Below are 19,976 nucleotides of genomic sequence, written 5' to 3' on the forward strand. Positions count from 1 at the left end.
GCTCTTTAGGCATGAGTTGGAGAAAGATATAAAGAGATAAGCCAGGCATGGTAGCAAACACCTGTAATACCAGCAATTCAGGAGGCTAAGGCAGGACGATCTCAAGTTTGAGGCCAGCCTCAGCAGCTTAATGAAATTGTTTCTCAAAATAAAAAATAAAGAAAAAGCCGGGCATGGTGGCATACACTTGTAATCCCAGTACTTGGGAGGCTGAGACTAGAGGATCCTAGGTTTGAGGCCAGCCTCGCCAACTTAGTAATTCCCCTCCCACATCGCTACCACTGCCGCCACCTACTGAGACCCTGTTTCAAAATAAAAAATAAAATAGGGCTGGGGCTGAGGGTGGCTCAGAAGTAAAATGCCCTGGACTGAATCCACAGCAGATGGAAGGGAGAGTGGAAGGGAGGGTTAGCTCAGTGGAATGCTTTGGGTTTGTTTGTTTGGGTTTTTTTTGTTTTGTTTTTTGTTTTTGTTTTTTGGTACTAGAGATTGAACCCAAGGCTCCTCTACCACTGAGCTACATCCCCAATCCTTTTTATTTTGAGATACTGGCCCTGAACCTGCGATCCTGTCTCAGCCTCCCAAGCACTAGGGTTACATTCCTGGGTTCAAACACAGCGCCAAAAGAAAGAAAAGACAAGAAGGACAGAATACAGAGTTCACACGCTGGCCTGCAGCGGTCTCCTGTGACTGTCCCAGCACTTCTCCTGTGAGTAGCGAGCACCACAGCTGATGTCTGCATGACAGAGGCTGTGCTCTCTGGTTTTAACTATGTCTATGCCATCTTCTCCTTCAAAAGTGAATTTAATATCTTCTCCAGCAGCTCAACAAGTTTCCTGTAGTATATTCTTCACAGGTTCCCATGGGAAACTTGCCAGGATCTGGCTAGCCTTAACAGACTAGAGTTGAAGAAACAGGTCCATCCAGAATCTGAAGCTCACCTCATCTTTACAAATGTTACCAAAGATCTCGAGGGGAGACCAGCCTGGCTTAGGGGAGGCCCTAAATACAGGCACCTTCTACAGGACCAAAGTGGGGAAAGGAAAAGGACTCGGGGAAGATGGTCAAGTGAAGAAGCAGGCAGGATGACAGCTGAGCCGCACAGCCAAGGGACACTTAGAAGCACCCAAAGGCCGGCCGGCGAGGCGGCATGCGCCAGCAATCCCAGTACTTGTAAGGCAGAGGCGGGAGGATCACAGATTCAAGACCAGCCTTGGCAACTTGGAAAAACCATGTTTCTAAATAAAAGACAAAAAGGGCTGGGGGTGGAGCTCTGAAGTAAAATCGCCCATAGGTTTAATCCCCAGTATAAAAAATAAAAATCTCAGTCGGCCTGGTGTAGTGGCACACGCCTGTACTCCCTGTACTTGGAAAACTGAGAGAGAGGAATACAGGTTCAAGACCAGCCTTAGAAAGTTAGTGAGACTCTCGGCAATTTAGTGGGACAGGGTGTGGCTCAGAGGTAGAATGCCATTAGGTTCAATCCCGGTACCCCAAAAGATAAAAGTACCACCAGAACGAGGAGGAGGGAAAGAAGGAGGCCTTCTAGAACCTGCGATGCCTTGATTTTACATTTCCAGCCTCTAGAATCATTAGAAAATAAGCCGGGTAGCACACCTGTAATCCCAATACACGGGAGGCTGAGACAGGAAGATCACAGAGTCCAGGCTGGCCTAAGCACTTTAGCGAGACCCTCCGCAACTTACTGAGACCCTGTTTCAAAATAAAAAATAAAATAGGAGCCAGGCGTGGTGGCGCACGCTTGTAATCCCAGCATTCGGAAGGCTGAGACGGGAGGATCACGGTTCGCGGACAGCCTCAGCTACTTAGTGAGGCCCGCTGCAACTCAGTGAGACCCTGTTTCAAAATACAGAATAAAAAATCGGGCTGGGGGTGTAGCTCGGAGGTCGAATGCCCCTGGGTTCAACCCCCAGTACCACAAAAAATAAAATAAGGCTGTAGCTCAGCGGTAGAATGTACTTGAGTTCAATTTTTTCTGTACCAAAAGAAAAAGGAAAAACAAGAATAAAATTATCTTGTTTTAAGCCACCAAATCTGCTCTGTCAATTTCTTTTGAAAGCCCTATGAGTCCAATTCATCATTTAAACCATGAGTCCCAAATTTTATCATGAGTCCCAAAGAGCCAGACAGTAAATATTTCCGGCTTCCCAAGCAATAGTCTCTGTTGCAAATATGCAACCAGATGGTGTGAATATGTTCCAGAAAACTAACTTATAAAAGCAAAGAGGCCAGATTCACCTCATGAGCTGTAGTTTGCTGACAAAAAGATGTGCTACCTAAATGTTACTTAGGCATCTAAACCACATCTATCATTTAATAATCTAATTTATATCTATTGCCGATATCCTTTTCCTCTTTCAGACTTGCGATTTTGCTCTATAAGAAACCCCAATTACCTACCCCAATCCTACCATCTAATTTCAAGAATATAATCTCAAAATACATTCCCGACTTTCCCTCAAGCCCCCGCAGATGAGCAGGGCGCAGCAGGAGCAGGGAGCTGGCGGCCTCCGGGTTCTCTGGCCACGTAGGTCAGACACAGGAGAAAGGCCGCACGCGTCCTTCCCTCGCCGGGGGGCATCTCAGATCCACAGACGTCAGCAGGTACCGCTCACGACCTTACCGCGCTTCCCAAACACGCCAACGCCTACTGCTTTGCCTTTGATAAATACAGTCTTGTGCCTAGAACTCCATCCATAAGAGCCTTTTGCCATCTGATGAATGTGAAGTGCTTCCTGCTCCTGCTTCATGACATTCTCGGCCTCACTGATCCTACCCCCGCAAGGCTCTCCGCAGACCTCCCTTCTCAGGCCATTCCTCCCTCCTTTTCCCCTCAGCGAGGCTGAATACAGCCAGCCAGCGGGTAGCGACAGCCTCGCGGCCCTGGTCTTTTCTCTACAACACACGTGTACGCTCTGGTCCTCCTTAGACAAGGTAAACACACACATACCCCGCACACCGCGGCGATGCTCCTCTGCGTCCGCACTGCTGGGGTCCCCAGATGAATGCTGCCTTTTGCATCCTTCTGCAATGCGGCTCTGTTAATTCCGGAAATTTCCACGGTAAACTCAGTCTGTCGGTTACCATGGAAACTGCCTGCTTCCTGGCTCTGCTAACAAAATGAGCATCTTTGCCTAGATCTAAGATGAGGCAAAAGGAAAAGAGATGCCCAGAAGAATTGCTCGAATGCTCCAGATAGAAACGCTCACATCCTAACATATTCAGTCGGTATTCGACAAACTGGATAAATGCAGGACTTTGAAGCAACGTGATTTAAGAAAAACAAATGTTTTATCACCGAGGGGAAAAGTGCTTAATTATGAAGGAGGACAAGGCCAACATTCACGGCTGCGTCCTGTCCTCCTGCCTGCACGCTCCCCGGAGCTGAGCCTGCGCCAGCCTTGCTCAGCACTGACCGCAGCCCCGAGCAGCCGGGGGAAGCCGCCCAGGCCAACGCGCTGTGCAGGCCGCCGAGGCTCCTTTCTCTTTGGACCACATCCCCAGTGCTGGCTAAGAACCCCATCCCCAAGAATAAGAAATCAGAGAAGTCAGAAGGGGTGTCTTGGGGGGCTGAGTGAGCAGCTCAGTACTAGCAATGCAGGGGGACTTGGGTTTTACTCCCAGCACTGCCAAATTAGTTAATTAAGTTGCATATGATTTCAATGTGGCTAGTGAGGCCTAACTAGCCCAGACCTAAATTCATTTTTAAAAAAAGAAAAAAGTGTACCTACAGATATATTTTTTTTGGGGGGTGGGTAGTACTGGGAATTGAACCCAGGGGCATTCTACTTCTGAGCTACACTGCTAGCCCTATTTTATTTTATCTATGTATGTACGTCTTTTTGAAATAAAATCTAGCTAAACTGCTGAGGCTGGCCTCAAACCTGCAATCCTCCTGTCTCAGCCTCAAGTACTGGGCTTTCAGGCATGCACCACTGCACCCACGTATCTCAGGATGCTCGATCACCAAAGCCGCCTTGCTAGTCCTCTCAAAACATCAATGCTGAGGCTAACCCCTTTCCCCCTGTTCTCGGACACCACACATTCCTAATCTGCTTCCTACTTCTCAAGTGTCTATTTGTCGCCCTCCAACCTCTAAATGGTACATTGCTTTGATGCTCAGCCCTGCATTGTATTTATTTATTTATTTTTGCAGTATTGAAGGTGGAACCCAGGGGGGCATTCTACCTTAGAGCTGCACCCTCCAGGCCTAGTTTTCATTCTTTATTTTGAAACAGGATGGCTGAGGTCCACAGACAGCCTCAGCTACTTAGTGAGGCCCTTTGCAACTTAGTGAGACCCTGTTTCAAAATAAAGAATAAAAAATAGGGCTGGGAGCAGAGCTTGAAGGTAGAATAATCCTAGATTCCATTCAAATAAAAAATAAAAAGGACCAGGGATGCAGCTTGGAAGTAGAATGCCCTTGGGTTCAATTACTAGTACTAATGAAAAAAAAAAAAAAAGGAATCTATTGTGTCACTAACTGTAACTTGCCATTTAACTGGAAATAGAGAAGGAAAAAAATACAGACAATATTCTCAAAGACTTTAAGAAGAATACTAAAACACTGCTGATGCATGTAAGCTTTGGCTCTTTTTACCAAGTAAACTTTTAAATAGGAAAATCATGCTTACCAACTTAAACTACAGAATCAGTAATTTTCTATTTAAGTCCAAATCAGTAAAACTTCAAATGGTCCATTAAAGATAAAGCAAACACCAAGCCCTCTGCTTGGAAAAATTCGTAAAGCACAATAACCTTAAAACTTTTGCTCGAGTTGCGCCTTCTACTTGATTACCCAAATACTCACATGTGTGGGTTTTGGACTCCTGTAGTATTGGGATTCAGGGTAAACCTTGCTGTAGATTTGACGGGTGGATTTGCAAAATTCAACTTCAGTGCTTTGCGTTTACCTGAGAAATAAATAAAAAGTGAAAGTTTCAAGTGCAATAAAACACACCATAAGACATTTTGAGGACATGGGAAATTCACACAAAAAAGGCATAAAAACTTGCTTTAACAAATAGTGAATGCAGAACAATATTTTGAAAGGCAACAACAAATGTTTCAGAATTAAGGAAAAGCAGAAACTGTTTAAAGTTGTTACCAAAAATCACTCACAATGCTAGAAAACATCAGAAACAGTACTTCAAATTTATACAGGTACTAACAGTTTTGGAAAGGAAAATATGAGTGTCTGTAGGAAATCATTTATCTCAACAGATATACTGAAAAACTGTAATATATTACCATCTCACCAGTGTTATAATTTAGTGTCTCCAGTTTAATAAAATCATTTTCCCTCAAGTTTAATATAAACATCTGAGTGGAAGATCTGTAGCATTCTCGACCACAATGGGCTAAAACATTACGGTACATTCACCTTCTAGTTAATAATACAAGTATTTCAAATATTTCCTGAAGAGCAGCTTCTTTGGGCTGAGAAGGAGATAGAGGTATCAACAGTTTTTAATTACACAAGTAAAAATCATGTCCACTATAAAAAATACTAGAAAGTTCAAAGACAAACAAAAATATATAAAAAAAAATTATAGACATCCATATAATAGGTGAAGTTCTTAAACATTCTTTTCCCAGTATTGGGGATTGGACCCAGAAGTGCTGTGCCACTGAGCTGCAACTCCAGCCCTTTTTTGTTTTATTTTGAGACAGGGTCTAAGTTACCCAAATTGGCCTTGAACTTGTGATCCTCCTGTCTCAGCCTCCTGAGTCCTGGGATTACAGGTGTGCCGCACCGTGTGTGAAGTCTTAAAAAAATTATATATGATTATCAATCCAATTACACTAAAGTAATCACTGCTTACTTTCTATTGCAGACTTCTTTCCTACACACAGACACAGATGTGTATTTTCCCCTACAGTTTAAATCAGACCATGATACTGGTTTTGTTTCTGTGGTACTGGGAACTGAACCCAGGGGTGATATACCACTGAGCTATACCACCCCTTTTTTTTTTAACCTGACAAAGTCTCACTGAGTCGGTAAGGCTGGCCTCAAACCTGCGATTCTCCTGTCTCAGGTTCCCAATTCCTGGGAGGACAGGCTGTCCTGTGGTGCCCGTGACTATGACACTGTTTCTAACATGCTTTACTCACTGACCAGACTGCTTTCTACATCAACAGATCTCACAAAATCATTTTAGGATGGATAAGGATACTCTGCAACACAACTGGATCTTTAAGCATTTGTGGCAAATCTGAGTTTCATTCTTATATCAAGGTTCCTTTTTCCTGTACTTATTCTCTTCAGTTTGTTAAACATGTAACTATACTTACTAATAAAAAATATCTTTGAAACCCACAGTCTTCCCACCTCAGAGGACTCAGGAGAATAGCCCTGGATCTGAGGGCTGGAGGAAGACTGCAAGGGCCGCGGCGCTCCTCCTGGCTCCTCCCTCAGCCATGGGACTGTGCGAATTCCCGAGAACACCAGACATGTTGTTTCCGGAAGTAAGAATAGGGCCGTATGAATTTTCTACATGATTTTGAAATCACTTTTACCTGACAGCAAATAGAAGAGGACATGAAGCCGCACGCGCAGCCGCTGGGGCTGGAGCTCAGTGGCAGAGCGCTTGCCTACCGTGTATGGGGCCCGGGGTTTCGTTCCCAGTATTGGGGGGAAAAAATCCCTCAGGTAGTCAGTGAGAACAAGCTCAAAGCTGGGCACGGTGGCCACACCTACAATCCCAACACTAGGGAGGACGTGGAGGGAGGGTCACTGGAGTGGAGGAGTTCCAGACCAGTCTGGGCAACATAGTGAGATCCCATCTCAAAAAAGGAAGGAAGGATGGACAGATGGACGAACAACTGACTGCACAGACGAACACACATGCACATGCACACAAAGACATCGCACAAGTCAAGAAACAAAACGTCTGACAAGGATATGAACATAAAGGCAAACTAGACTAAATATATGAAAAGGTACTAATACCAAAAACATATTAAACTTGTGATCACGTGAAACAGGTAAAATTGAAGGTTTTTTATGAAAGATAAGAAGACGGATAAGCCGGGCGCGGTGGCGCACACTTGTAATCCCTGCGCTTAGGAGGCTGGGACAGAGGGATCACGCAAGTGAGAAGCCAGCCTCAGCTACTGAGTGAGGCTCTCAGCAACTTAGTGAGACTCTATTTCCAAATAAAATATAAAATAGGTCTGGGAGTATAGCCCAGAGGTAGAAGGCCCCTGGGTTCCACCCCCAGGACCACAAAAAAAAAAAAAAAAAAAAAAAAAAACACGGAGATCAGAGTGAGTAGGCAAACGAATCACTAATAATAAATTGCTGGTAGAAAAGAAAATTGATAGAACCTTCTGGTGAGAGATTAGCAACACACAAAAAATATTTTAATGAATATGCCTTTTGATTTCTTGGAAATTTGTCTTTGTAACACACTTAAAGACAGAGGATTATTCCCGGACCTTGAAAGCTAATGGAATTTGCTGTACTGTATTCTAAGATATTTTGAGACCAGTGACTCTGTTCTTCCATTTTCTCCCTTTCTGAAAGAAAACTTTTCCCAGCTTTACTATTGATCATTCTGGATAACATCATTACCAATCGTATCCAGTTCTGCTTGAGGGTGAAAGCCTGCCCTAGAGCGTCATAGCCCTAACAGCCAGTGCCTCCTAAATGTTAAACACTTCCACGTTTGGCAAGCCTGAGCCTCAGAAGCTCCTCTGCCAAGGAAAAGACTAGAATGATTCACCCTCAGTATTCCTGACCTCTAGCAGGCGATTCAGAACCCTTCCTTGGGTAGGAAGATTTTTCTAAACCTGAAATATCACAGATTCTGTTTTCCTTTATCAGTTCCTGAAAAGGTACTGCTTTTGATACGAAAGGCTTAACAGCTCCTGGCCAATTCTCATGGTCTCCAGACAATGGCAAAAAAAAAAAAAGCATTCTATTTGTTGCACACTACTAGGTCGCCCTTGTTTGGTAATCCCAAATCTTCAGAGAGAGCTTAAAGGCTTAAAAGCTCCAAACTTGTTCTCAAGTTGCCCACCAAAAAAGAAAAAAAGAAAAAGTAAACATTTCAGTCCTAGTAAAAGAGTTTGTCGAGTTTACGAGATGAAGCTAACAATATACCCTACTAGGTGTCTTCCAAACCTATTAAGAGAAATTCATTCTTCATTCTGGTTCAGCTACTCATTGATAATCAGACATTGATTACATATGCCTTCCTGTGATCACCAGTAATTTTACTTCAATTATACAGAGAATCATTATGGGGATCTATAGGTATCCATGCCTTTGAGCTATCAATCAAGTCAATAATAGCATCTTAATCAGACTGAATTACTTACTTGTATATACCAATAAGTAAATAATTCTTCAGGTTATACTGAAAATCCCTCTGACCAAGTCCTGAATATCCCAACCACATGAAAAATATTCAGGGAGGCAGCTAATCCAGAAAGACCTGGGGTTATCAAAATAACACAAGAGCCAGCCGGGCGTGGTGGCACATCTTGTAATCCCAGTACTTGGGAGGCTGAGACAGGAGGGTCGCAGGCTCGCAGCCAGCCTCAGATACTTAGTGAGATCCTGTTTCAAAAATAAAAGAATAATGCCGGGTGTGGTGGCGCAGGCTTGTAATCCCCACGCTGGGCAGGCTCAGACAGGAGGATCGCACAGGTTGAAGCCAGCCTCAGCGACTTAGTGAGGCTCTCAGCAACTCAGTGAGACCCTGTTTCCAAATAAAGTGTAAATAAAGTATAAAATAGGCCTGGGTGTATAGCGCAGAGGTAGAAAAGCCCCTGGGTTCCACCCCCATTACCACCAAAAAATGAAAATAAAAAATAAAAAAGCAAAACTGTAAAGGGCTGGAGATGCATGTCTACAACAATCCCACAGATGCTCAAAAGATTCTGTCTGTTAGCAAAATCTCGCCTTCGGATCTTTACAGGCCCATTCTCCTAGATTCATTAAGGGACAAAACAAATATACCTTTGTCTCAGCTGCAGAGTCCAAAGTGAAGGGGAGTGGGGATCTCAAAAGGGGCGTACTTATGGCAGTATAAATAGACCGCTAGCATGAAAAGTAATCAAATTCTTCTAGTTTTACAAAAATCTAAACTACAGTTGCTTTAATACAACACACAAAAAGAATCCTACTATCGATGCTAACAAAGGCACGCATCGGGTACTCTTCAGAAACATCACTCCCACACTCTGACATCTGTGGGCATTTAGTCAACGTCTGCCTTCCCGACCGCACCTTTGTCATACGCTAAGAGGGCAGAAATTCAATGTTCTGGTTACATATCTCAGTCCCTGGAATTATTCCAGATCCCTAAGTCTTTAACATTTACTCAGGAAACAAATGAACACAGACAAACGAATGAACAAATTACAGCTGTGAGTACAAATGAACCCACACTTAGCCAGGATCCTGGAATCCCAGTCCTTGAGGGGCTGAGACGGGAGGACAGCAGGTTCGAGGACAGCCTCAGAAACATTGTGAGACTCTCAGCAATGTGAGACCCTGTTTTAAAACAAAAAATAAAAAGAGCTAGGGGTATAGCTCAGAGGTATAATACCCATGGGTTCAATCCCCAGCACCAAAAAAACAGTGAGCCTACTTACTAAAAAGCAGTATCTAACAAACATCTCAAAATACCCTTAGGACCAACCAATAATTCCAGAAGATTTTATCCTGAGAAAATTAAAGATTATGCAAAGCAGTAATATTTATGCTAAATTACTTACAAAAATTATGGCATATCCATAATTGTAACCATATTGCTATCAAAAAACCATAAAAATATTAACATTAGAAAACATTAATATACAATAGTTACTGGAGCAGTCTCCAGGCATGGTGGCACAAACTTGTAATCTCAGTACTTGGGAGGCTGAGACAGGAGGTTCAAAGCCAGCCTCAGCAATTTAGTGAGGCTCTCAGCAACATATTAGTGAGACCCTGCTTCCAAATAAGAAATAAAAAATCGGGCTGGGGATGTAGCTTGGAGGTAGAATGCCTCTGGGTCCAATCTCTAGTACAAAAAAAAAAAAAAAAAAAAAATCCTGAGTAGTAAATAATATAACTAATAAATTATCATTTTAGGAAAATATATGAATGTATCCTAACTTATCCATACACACACAGGTCTCTAAAATATCCCTTGTAATTAATTCAAGACACTAAAATTGTTAAGTGATTTTTCCCTTCTTAAAATTCCTTGTCTCGGGTTCTCTACACTAAGCATTTGCTGTCTGTGTTTTAATTACAATCTCCTTGCCACTTACTCCAAACCGTTCTAAGAAGGAACACCCTGTTCTCTAGCTCAATTTTACTGAGGACTAGGGAACGAGTTTAAAAAAAAAAAGGCCTAAAAATATGATAAAAATGCTTTCAAAATAGGCCCTTTCATACACCTGGACATTCCCATATTCCTATCATTTTTTGGATGGATCATATCTTTTGTGACTTCCAGGGGCATTTGCTAAATTTAATGATGTTTTAAGGAGTAATAAAATAGGAAAATACAATACGATCCCCAAACCCCAACTCCATGCTCCAATGGTTCTGCAAGCAGACTCCATGGGAATTTGCGAGTTGGAATTCCACAGTTACATAATCACCCTAAAAGTTCCAAGTGGATATACAAAGGATGGCAGCTGTTAACTGTTAACATATCTCCACCCCAAGTTTAGGGGAGAATAGAAAGAATGCTGAATTCTCTGTGTCCTTGATTTGTCCCTAGCTCATGTCTAAAGTTCTTTTATCCCTTTATCTCTCATAATTCTTAATAAGAAACAAAGGCCTAATCTGCCACATACCTGAACGAATGTCATTCACACAGAAGCACTGTCGTTATACATGCTACTAAAAGTTCTAGCCAGGAAGAAGGAAGGGAGGTTCACAGCATAACTAGTATCAGTAAAGGTGCTCAGCAGCTTAGGTGCTCAAGCCACTTCAAATCCACCGAGCACCTACAACACTGTGTAACCCACACGGCAATTACGTTCAGAAGCCTCAAACTTGTGAACATATCAGCAGACAGAGCCCAAAGGAGTCAAGGGAGGCTCAAACCCTACGTGACCAACCCCAGCAACATTTTCTACAGAGAACAGCGCAAAGCGGTCTCTTTCATTATGATGACCCTCTGCCCCCTGATCAGACTCTTCAACATGACGATTAAGTTTCCCGCAGAGGTTCCTCACTCTGCCCCAACAGAACTGTACTAGGACTTCTGGGAAACCACCCACATAGCCGACTCTTACTTTTTTGTAAGTCATCTTTCTAGGGACAAGAACCCCAATATGCAAAGGTTATAAGTTATGTCAAGAAAAGTCCTAAATCTTGTTCTGATTTCCATCCATACCCCAGGGCCCATGAGTGGCCTCCAGCCGTCCCTCACACCAACAGACAGTCTCAGAAGAATGGCTTCCTTGAACTCTAGATGGAAGCAAACTCCACAGCCCGCTCAGGCCACGCTGACTTTCACCACACCGCAGAGCCCACAACACCCTATCCCTGTTCTGCTTTACCTCACCGCTCATGAATTAAATAGGCACCCAGCCACATTTTCTAGCTACACCACCAACATTCTTTCAATAAGCACTGCCAAACCCCTCATCTGGACCATAATGTCATGAAAACATTTTTTCTACACAATGAAGAAGAAACAATAAAGAGTGTTCTTGGCTGAAGGACACTGACCTGGAGCTCCACTGAACAGCCCCGAGCCAAGGCCATTTAGATTTCAGCCGACAGGTAAGGTATTCACAGCAGCACGCAAACGGAGAAGCTACCAAAACAAGCACATCTGACTTCTCCTTCTTGGAAAGTTTACTGAGGACAATGGTACCAACCATAGAAGCCAGATTTTTAACAAAGATGAACTGGATCCATTCTCTACCAAGAAGGATTCCCACCAGCACCGAGTGATTAACTCTTGTGGACTTCAATTCTATAAGAGCTCCATTACCAAACAGATTAGGATAAAGAAAGCTATGAGACGCGGACAATTTCTCAGTGAACGTAACCCTTGGCCCAAGGAAACAAAGCACAGTTCAATTTAAATTAAAATTCCAACTGTGTTATTACCAAGGCAATAAGAGAGGTGGGACAGGAACAGGTGTCCTCTACACAAAGCTGGTATTGTACATGTATCAGCAGTAACTACAGCACCATTATACTCCTCTCCCCGCCTGAATAGCTTCTTTTGACCCTTGTTAAATACCTCCCAATTTCAAAAACATTAAGATGTGAATAAACCTTTCGTTTCTTAGTGGAAACAATGAAGAACTATTTGTTGCCTGTAAATGTATTCTATAAAAGTTTTTTTTTTTTAATTACACTAAATTAGTCGGGCGTCGTGGCGCACGCTTGTAATCCCAGCATTCGGGAGGCTGAGACAGGAGGATCACAGTTCGTGGACAGCCTCAGCTACTTAAGGAGGCCCTTTGCAACCCAGTGAGACCCTGTTTCAAAATATAGAATAAAAAACAGGGCTGGGGGTGTAACTCGGAGGTAGAATGCCCCTGAGTTTCATCTCCAGTACCGCCAAAAAAAAAAAAAAAGTTAACACTAAATTAATAATCAAGAGTGAATAACACTTAGAAGATATGCATCCTACCTACTTGGTGTGAATGCAGGACATGAAAACATCTTGACTGAGAGGTTTGTAAATTTACTTACAATTTGTATCTTATCATTCCCCAAGAAAGAAAATCAAAACATCAGTTTTAGACGCCTTACTACATACATACAGTTGTATGACTGAATAACCATGACAAAAAAGAAGACTGGTGAAGGAATTATTAGCGCTGAAGAGTCCATCACCTATTGGAAGACAACTCAGTGGGCACTAAAGAGTAACTGCTGATTGGAACACAGAAAGTTCATCCAGTTTTTTCTTTTTCTTTTTTGTTTTGTGTGTATATGGTACTGGGCATTGAAGTCAGGGGCATTCTACCTCTGAGCTATACCCTCACCCCATTTTTATTTTGAAACTGGGCCTCATTAAGTTGCTGAGGCTGGCTGCAAATCTGTGAACCTTCTGTCTCATTCTACCAAATACTGGACTTAAAAGTGTACACCACCATCACCACACCCAGCTAAGGTTGTTGGGTTTTTTTGTTTTGGTTTTGGTGGTACTGGGGTTCTTGGAAGCCCTTCTACCTCCGGGTTACACTCCCAGACACACACACACACACACACACACACACACACACACACACACACACACATATTTTTTAATTTGGAAACAGGGTCTCTTAAGCCAGCTAAGGCTGGCTTCAAACCTGCGCGATCCTCCTGTCTCCACCTCCCAAGCGGGGCTTATAAACATGTGCCACCACACCCCGCCCAGCTAAGGTTTTTTGTTGTTTTTCTTTCTTAATATGTCTTGGATGAAAACTCTTATTTACTTCTCTACCAACCAAACTCCTTCATAATTCTGATTCCCAAGTACCGGGAAGGCACTTAAACAACCTGAGTATTCTAAGCACTATGAGACTGACTAGTATAAAAAAGCTGGTTTTTCTGTTTTGTTTTGCTGTTTTTTTGAGCTATAGCCCCAACCCTTTTTATTTTTTATTTTGAGACAGAGTCTCAGTAAGTTGCCCAAGCTGGTCTCAAACTCGCAATCCTCCTGCCTCGGCCTTCTAGGAGCTAGGATTACAAGCCTGTGCCACCATGCCCAGCTAGACTGTTAATTTAGAACACCTGTTCTTCAATTTTACCAGATAATGTCTCATTACATGATGTGGCTTTTAATTACATTGAAAGATTAATGGATTTTTAAAAGTAAAGGAGGGGGCTAGCTTGATGTACGAGGAAGTCGAGTCACGTTTCAGAGTCTGAAGGATAAACGTACAGTTTGTATATAATGTGTGTGTGCTTAAACGTACACTTCCAGAACCTTTAATACTGGCACAGTTACAATCAATACTTAGGTCTAGAATTTGCTTTCAATTTTGCACTCTAAATATAAACTTTGGTTTTTCACCTAGATCCAGCAAGTATTTGCAGAGTCCTTAAGTAATTAATAAAACTGAATAAGCAATAAGAATTAATTTAGACAAAATTAATTGGCCAGCACCATCAGATGAAAGGCTGACTGATGGAAAACTTCTCCTTTTGGGATCACAGGAGCACTGACACCTCCTGATCGATCTTAACAAGCCTGCAATCGGAAGCCATAGGCCCCGATGCAACACAACGGGAGGCAGACAGCACCTCGGAAGCACTCTTCCCAAACTCCGAATCTCTACCTGGTCAAGCTTCTCTTCTATAATTAAAGGGAATATGGACAAAGAGAAACACGTTAAAGACCATTAACAGGACATGTGAAATACTACAAAATACATCACCTAATTTCTTCAACAATAAGAGATAAAAAGAAAGCTATTATGTGTTTAAAGAAATTGAAGAGACATATCAAGCAAACAAAATATGTGCGTAGACCCTGTTGAAATCTTAAACAAACTAAAAATAAAGCGTCTATAAAGCTTTGGGGGGAATGTGAACACTGAGTAACTATCTGATCATTTTTGAACAGTGATGATAATAGTATTGAAGGTTAATTATTCATTCAGAAGACTTGCGACTGACATTTACATGGATAAAATTATAACGATAATTTAAAGTATTTCAGTAGGCTGGAAAGTATGGCTTGGTGGTACAGCATGTACTTAGCATGTGTAAGGCTTTGGGTTCAACCCTCAGCAACTCCAAAAATTAATTATCTGCCAGGCATGGTGGCACAGGCTTGTAATCCCAGTATTTGGGAGGCTGAGACAGGAAGATTGCAGTTCTTGGACAGCCTCAGCTACACCTAGTGAGACACTGTGCAACTCAGTGAGACCCTGTTTCAAAATAAAGAATAAAAAATAGGCTGGGGTGTAGCTCGGAGGCAGAATGCTACTGGGTTCCATCCCCAGAACCGCAAAAAAAAAAAAAAAAAGAAAAATTATCTAATTACATAAATAGATCAGTACATGTCAGTGGAAGGAAGAGGAACAAATGAAATAAATTAACATCGGCCATTATATTGATAAATGTCAATGCTATGTAATAGGTATAATGAGCATTATACTTTTTTGTATATATCTGAAAAATTCTATCAAACATTTGCAAAATTAAAATTATATTCTTTCTTTTACCCTCCAAAAAAGGAAGTGTGCATGACAGGCACAGACCTGTTGCTAAAAGCATCAACGTGTGGAGACATCGGGTACAGAGGCACATACCCGTCCTCATACAGCTCACAACCCCATCTCCTAACCTACTAATCTCGCTCAGCTGTGCCCCCCCTGCACACAAGTCATTTGAGGATCCTGTCTAGGCCAGAAGAGTTTTGGCATTTTCATTAAACATTTTTTTTCTCCAGTGGTAGTTGCCCCAATTCTCCTGGCTTCAGAGTCACAGAAAGAAAACTCTACTGTAACATTCAGTAAGGCTTGGAACTCTCTGGTACCAGAAAACCAAAAATGATCTAAATAAAAGGTCTGGAGCTCAGGACCATTTGCAAGTGAAGAGAGAGCCCTCAAGGGCCACTGGGATTAGTCGAGCATTCCCCTGGGCACCCATTGCTTCTTTGGCTTCCCCAGAAACAGTAAGACAGTAACTAGTTCACAACCTGTAACCTGTGAGCAGATCATGGCCAACTCGATCCTGCCACTCATTAGGTGCAGGACTAGGAAGTTCACTTCACCCCTTGGGCTTCAGCTTCCCCTGCCACACAAACTATGCCACTTCTGAAGACTGCTGCGGGAATTACAGGGTCAATCTAAAGCGTGCAGAACCAGGACGGGCACACGGCAAGTCATCTATTATTGTTGCTTCCACACAGCCTGTCTACACAAGTTCAACTTCTCAAAGAACATACGAATCCTGGAAGAGGCTCTGGATTTCCTTCATGTTTAAAGAAGGACACAATCATTCTGACTATTGGTGATGCCTATTTATCTACAGAGATAAAGTACATTAGGTCGGTGCCTCTGCTTCCTCGTCCTTGTAAAAGCCTCTCTGAAGGGGAGTGAATCTGTTTAGACACCCCTGATCTGCTTCTCTGATTCGGGTTCACTTGGCTGTTCTCCCGAAGGGGCCTTCTACCTCTGAGCTGCACTCTCAGACCTATTTTATATTTTTATTGGGAAACAGGGTCTCACTAAGTTGCTAAGAGCCTCATTAAATAGATGAGGCTGGCTTTGAACCTACGCAATCCTCCTGTTGACTCAGCTGCCCAAGTACTCGGGTTACAAGTGTGCGCCACCATGCCTGGCAGAGTATAATATCCTTCTTATCTGGACATTATTTCTCTAGATTTGAAAAACAGAAAAGTGTGCAGTGAAAAATCAAGTGTTCACTATACCACACTTGAAAACCATCATCCTAAATTTATAAGCTAAAGTCAAAATCACTTTAATTAACTGGGGATGCAGTTGGGAATCACCTGGAAACTGTTCCTTCTACTGTGTGACCCCAAAAGTTTAGTCAAGCATCCCTTTGTCGTTAGTAGTGAAGTTCAACTGGCATATGAAGGGAAACTTTCTGAAATGTGGGAGAATCACAAAATTTTTTCCCCAAAAGAATCATACACTGCCCTTCATCAAATTACTTTTAAGGCGCAGCAGCTATTAGAAACCTTCCTTCTATTAACAAAAATAATTTTCAAGAATTCATACTTTAACCAACTTCCAAGGTCAAAAATAAAAAATAAGTAGGAAACATTCCTCTTGGAACAGTATAAGGCATATAGGAAATAAAGAGAAAAAGGTAAATCTTCATTCAACCTATAACACTACTACAACTCTTGGTCTTTAACTAGTAGAAAAGCTCTTTTTCCAAGCAGATAAACTCTGTGCTAGCCATTTAACCTAGTCCCCACGGATAGGGAGGAAGACTAGATGTCAGTCTGGCTTGTGGCTAATCCTAGAAAAATCTCATTTTTCAACTAACTCTGCCATCTATATAAATTTAAATAAACTGCACTAGTATCCAGTAGAAGCAAATGTGTTCATTTTGTTTCCTGAGATTGCTGAAAAGCTAAACTGAGTTTAATAATTTCCAAATGATAAAAATCTTAGCCATTATAGTTGTAGACTATTGCTACCAAAAAAAAAATGAAGATTTAGAAACTGAATCATCTGAATTTGCTGAGCTCTTATTTTAAATGCAGGAAGGCTAGGCCCTCTCTCCACACCTTTCTTTCTCTACCCCATTTCCTATAAAGTCAAAACAGCGCCTTACAGACATTTTTCATAACAGCACATTTTATTAATATCTCCCCAAAATTTTAGAAAAGGTTTACAAAACATCCTTCTTCTTTTATTTCTTTTTATTATCACCAGTTTAAAAGCAATTAGGGATACTAATTGTATAAAGGAATAGTTTTACAATTAAATGAGTCAAGTCATTAGAATGCCTTCTTTTTTTCTTCCAAATACACTGGTGCGCAGTGTCACCAAAAATAACTACCACCTGTAGTCTAATTTCAATTACTGCCGTACAGGATAACAGCTCCGAAGCATATAATTTCCTAAATAAAGAGTCAGTTGCTATGCAAACATTCCCAAGTAAAACGATTCTTAAAAGCCAAACACAAACCAGGCGTGATGTTACACGCCTGTAATCCACTACACGGGACGCGGAGACACAGGGATCACGGGTTCAAGGCCAGCCTCAGCAAGAGTCAAAGGGCTCAGCAACTCGGCAAGATCCTGTTTCAAAATAAAATATAAAAAGGGCTGGGAGTATAGCTCAGAGGTAGAATGCCCCTGGATTCAATCCGCAGTAAAAAAGTAAATAAAAACTACACACACACCCCACATGCGCGCACACACACGCACGCACACGCAATGGGCTGAGGATATGGCTCCTTGGAAAAGTGCCTGTCTAGCACGCTCCAAAAGGCCCTGGGTTTGAGTTCTAGTCCACGGAGTTGAGGGGGGAGAAAAGGTTTAAAGCTACCAAAAGTGTAAAAGGCGAAGCTACAGAAACTCAGTGCTACTCAAAAGGTCCCTCGGAGCCCAAGATCTCTCCAGCTGTGGGCTGATGGTATAATGCAGTGAGGGGGAGGCTGAGGCCACCACTGAGTACACACTACATCAGTAAAGGAGCACCAGCTCAACTGCTAACTGCTCTCACTCAGATTAGCACGGGACCCCTTCTGGCATTTTCTAAGGAAAATCCTTAGGCCCAGAGACCCTTCATGAGTCCAAGTTTTCATTCAAAAGATACCAAAAATAAGCCGGGCGTGGTGGCGCACGCTTGTAATCCCCGGGCTTGGGAGGCGGAGACAGGAGGATCACGCAGGTTCGAAGCCAGCAGTGCTGGCTTACGAGACCCTGTTTCCAAAGGTCTGGGAGTGTAGCCCAAAGGTAGAAGGGTTTCCAGGAACCCCAGTACCACCAAAAAAAAAAAAAAAAAGATAAAATAAGAATGAGACAACACCAAGGGTAAATTCAATGTTTATAAAAGCATTTCTTAAACATTTATGTTTCTACGTAAACTCCCATTCCAACACCTGGTTTTATAAAGCAAGCAAATTATATTCTAAAGAACTATAAGTTAGCGTATTAAAGCCAATGAGATATGGTAATTCAAACTTGGTCGAAAATTACATAAATACAAACCGCAAAAAAATTTACATAAATACCTTTACGTGTACAAAAGCATTATCTTCAAGTGATTAACAAATAAATCTTTCAAATATGCAGGAACCCTGTTTACAAATGGAAAGATATTTTCTCTACAGTATTTTATATCAGACTTCAAAAAAATTCAATGATCCAACAGTATTAAAAATATATATATAACACTACTGTCTTAGGTAAAACTTAATTTTCTTATCATCTAAAATAAATATTATCTTAAGTATATATACTTGGGGAACCAAATATCTAATCATTTATAAGCTTTCACTTATAATAAGAACGACCAGGAGGCACATAGTAGTAGACTTATTAAATTTCTACAGAAATCTGAATCCCAAATTAGCTATGTAATCTCACACCCATTGTGCATGTAAATACAGACACACAAGCCTCCAATAAAACTCCACTAACTTATAACAAACAATTGTAATATACTGATGGAAATAAAGTGATGTAACAATATAAAGAACAAAAAAACTATGTGAAGTCAAACAATGGAAAAATTAATCCTCAGAGCTTCCATTAGTCATGTGAGTCATCTTACAATAAATCTTTCTGATCGGTGGTGAACTGAGCGTTTGAGCCAGCAGTACTCAAACTTACTGGACTGTACTCATAACTAATTTTTGTGCTCACTGCCCCACCCTACTACTGTGATATGCAATTATCTACTAAATGTAAATTTCTCTGATAATTCTGAAATACTCTTAAAAGAAAACTGAAGATTCTGAAATGGACTGTGCCCCAGCAGGGGGGGAAAAAAATCAGTCCTCTGATGACTTTAGGCCTTAATTTTTCAAAAATAAGTGACCATCTTCAACTAAAGTTAATGTCTGTATTCCAAGCAAACCAAAAGACTGGAAATGTTATAAATTGTACTTTTAATTTTTGAGTCATGCCATCAGAAGACCAGCCCTGGAGAAAACGTATGAATGTACGTAAGCGGCAGAGTCTGGCTGAAAGCGTGGGTCCTAAGAGCGCAGAATCAGTGAGCTCAGGGCTGGCCGTTCCTACCACGGCCCGGCGCCTCCTGTCCCTGCTAAGTGGACCCTGGTCCTCAGTCTTCAGCTGAGACTGGAGCCAGCACACACAGCCCAGGTTAACAGCCCATTGCTGTATCTGTGAGCTGCGCTCTCATCAAGAAAGCAGTGCTCGCCACCTACAACAGCACCTGCCTGGCCAGCTGTCAGGAGGCTGAGGCTGGAGCCCGTAAATCCAGGAGTTCAAGGCCAGCCCGAGCAACAAAACAAGAACCCTTCTCAAGGTAAAAAAAAAAAAAAAAAAAAAAAAAAAAGCAGTGGTCATGCCAGGCATGGTGGTGC

The 19,976-nt window shown here is 42.0% G+C and overlaps 1 protein-coding gene across 3 annotated transcripts in view; it reads right to left on the reverse strand.

The window, feature by feature from the left end:
• Positions 1-19,976, reverse strand: part of MAP2K4 (mitogen-activated protein kinase kinase 4) — a gene marked incomplete at both ends in the record, with an annotated part of 110,437 nt that overhangs the window by 68,722 nt on the left and 21,739 nt on the right. For all 3 annotated transcript variants that reach the window (XM_080712574.1, XM_080712573.1, XM_080712572.1), the window contains one exon: positions 4,832-4,934. In XM_080712574.1, the coding sequence (XP_080568700.1) occupies positions 4,832-4,934 (103 nt within the window). The remainder of the gene's footprint in view (positions 1-4,831; positions 4,935-19,976) is intronic.

Source organism: Muscardinus avellanarius (genome assembly GCF_963383645.1).
Source record: "Muscardinus avellanarius genome assembly, chromosome: 16".
In the NCBI taxonomy this organism is placed as follows: domain Eukaryota; kingdom Metazoa; phylum Chordata; class Mammalia; order Rodentia; family Gliridae; genus Muscardinus; species Muscardinus avellanarius.